Below are 1,898 nucleotides of genomic sequence, written 5' to 3' on the forward strand. Positions count from 1 at the left end.
ACTTTTATATAAATAACTTTTATAAGTCATATTCACTGAAACTTTCACTTTATCCCGACAGAAGAACGTGAGACAGATAATCTGTGAAAGAATCAGCTTCCTCCGAAAGATATCTGCAAGAATCCACCGGGCCCGAACCAAAACAACCAATCAGAGACCAGAACGATGTAAAGACGGTTTGGGTTGGAGGCTTGAAGACAGTTTTATATTGAGTCTCATTCCCAGTATCCATGTTTGACAATCTGGGAATGAAACTGTCTTTCTCTGCTCTGATTGGTCGTTTTGGTTCGGGCCCGGTGGATTCTTGCAGATGAAGTTAGGAGCTCGAAGAGGAGCCAGAGGAAGCTGATTCTTTCACACATTATCTGTCTCATCTTCTACTCTCAGGATAAAGTGAAAGTTTCAGTGAATATGACAGAAAGTTATTTTTATAAACGTTACCTGCTGCAGCTTTAATGTTCTGTGTTAAACCTGATTCTGTGACCTGATCTGGACTTTAACTGACATTTTAAACACTGTAAAACAAGTTTCTCTCACATGTTCTGTTGTCGAAGTGGAAGAAATAACCCTGAAAAAGCTTGTAAAGGAAAATGTTTGAGTGTCACTGATGTTACAAACCTGTTAAATCAATTCTTTCTTGCTTTATTATCGTGGTTTCTTCAGGCGGTGGCAGATCTGGGTTGGTCCCAGCCCACTCTGATCCAGGAGAAAGCCATCCCTTTGGCTCTGGAGGGGAAAGACCTTCTGGCTCGAGCTCGGACCGGATCCGGAAAGACGGCTGCTTATGCCGTACCGGTCATACAGCGCATCCTGGCCTCCAAACAGGTGGAGAAACACAGGAATTACTGTTAGAAAAAGTGAATTTAATCTTCAAATCAAACCTGTTTGATGTTTTTACTCCAGAAATCCGTCTGATTAATACCTGTAGATGTTTTATCTAACTCTGGAGAAGGTTTTGTCCTCTTTTCTGTTCTTACATACGGTGTTAAAGACACGTGTTGGATCAGTCAGATTGAGCTGTTCTTTCTCTTTCTCATCCTCCTGACCTCTCGCTTTCTGTTCGGTGTCTTCAGAGCGTCCGTGAGCAGGATGTGAGAGCTCTGATCCTGGTACCAACCAAAGAGCTGGGTCAGCAGGTCCAGACCATGATCAGGCAGCTAACGGCGTACTGCTCCAGGGACGTCCGAGTGGCCGACATCTCCGGGAAAGCGGACCTGTCGGCGCAGAGGTGGGTCGGGTGATATCGGTGCTTTTATTTAACCACCGGAGCATAATTCAGAATGTTTCCTCCCCTGTGAGTGCAGATGTAATGTTTAGGTGTGTGGTCGATGTTTAAACAGACCCATCTTAATGGAGAAGCCCGACGTGGTCGTGGGGACGCCGTCTCGCGTTCTCGCCCACCTCAGCGCCCAGAACCTGGTCCTGCATTCGTCCCTGGAGACGCTGGTGGTGGACGAGGCCGACCTGCTCTTCTCCTTCGGCTTCGAGGCGGACCTGAAGAACTTGTTGTGGTGAGAACACGCAAACACTTGATGTTAACATGTTTATATGGTGAAGCCATGTTGTTCCTTAACCACAAAAATAAATAAATGTTGTTAATTTACCTCTTCTTTACCACTAATCTAGTTTTTTCCCCAGAATATTTACCCTCCTTTGGCTCCGTAACTTTAAAAACAACCTAGAATAGCGCAGATACGCTGTTGTAACGGCCTGAGTGGATCATTTACCTTCTCAGGTTGTTTGAGGCCTGGTAGAAATATTCCATATGAATTTTTTAAAATCTTTTTTGGCGACCAGGGGACAGAATAACATAAATTCACAGGTTGGATACTTCACAGTATAACGCTACTGTGGCTAACATATTAGTAAACAATTGCCTTTTTAGAAATCCTGCAGAC

The 1,898-nt window shown here is 44.4% G+C and overlaps 1 protein-coding gene across 1 annotated transcript in view; it reads left to right on the forward strand.

The window, feature by feature from the left end:
- Window positions 1-663: 663 nt before the first annotated feature.
- The window catches only part of ddx56 (DEAD (Asp-Glu-Ala-Asp) box helicase 56), a gene marked incomplete at its 5' end in the record, with an annotated part of 6,132 nt that continues 4,897 nt past the window's right edge, over window positions 664-1,898 (forward strand). Inside the window, 3 exon segments of the mRNA XM_035667648.1 lie at window positions 664-825; window positions 1,074-1,228; window positions 1,341-1,511. Of these exon segments, the coding sequence (XP_035523541.1) occupies window positions 664-825; window positions 1,074-1,228; window positions 1,341-1,511 (488 nt within the window).

Source organism: Morone saxatilis, unplaced genomic scaffold (genome assembly GCF_004916995.1).
Source record: "Morone saxatilis isolate NCDOM2014 unplaced genomic scaffold, NCSU_SB_2.0 Contig21, whole genome shotgun sequence".
Lineage (NCBI taxonomy): Eukaryota > Metazoa > Chordata > Actinopteri > Moronidae > Morone > Morone saxatilis.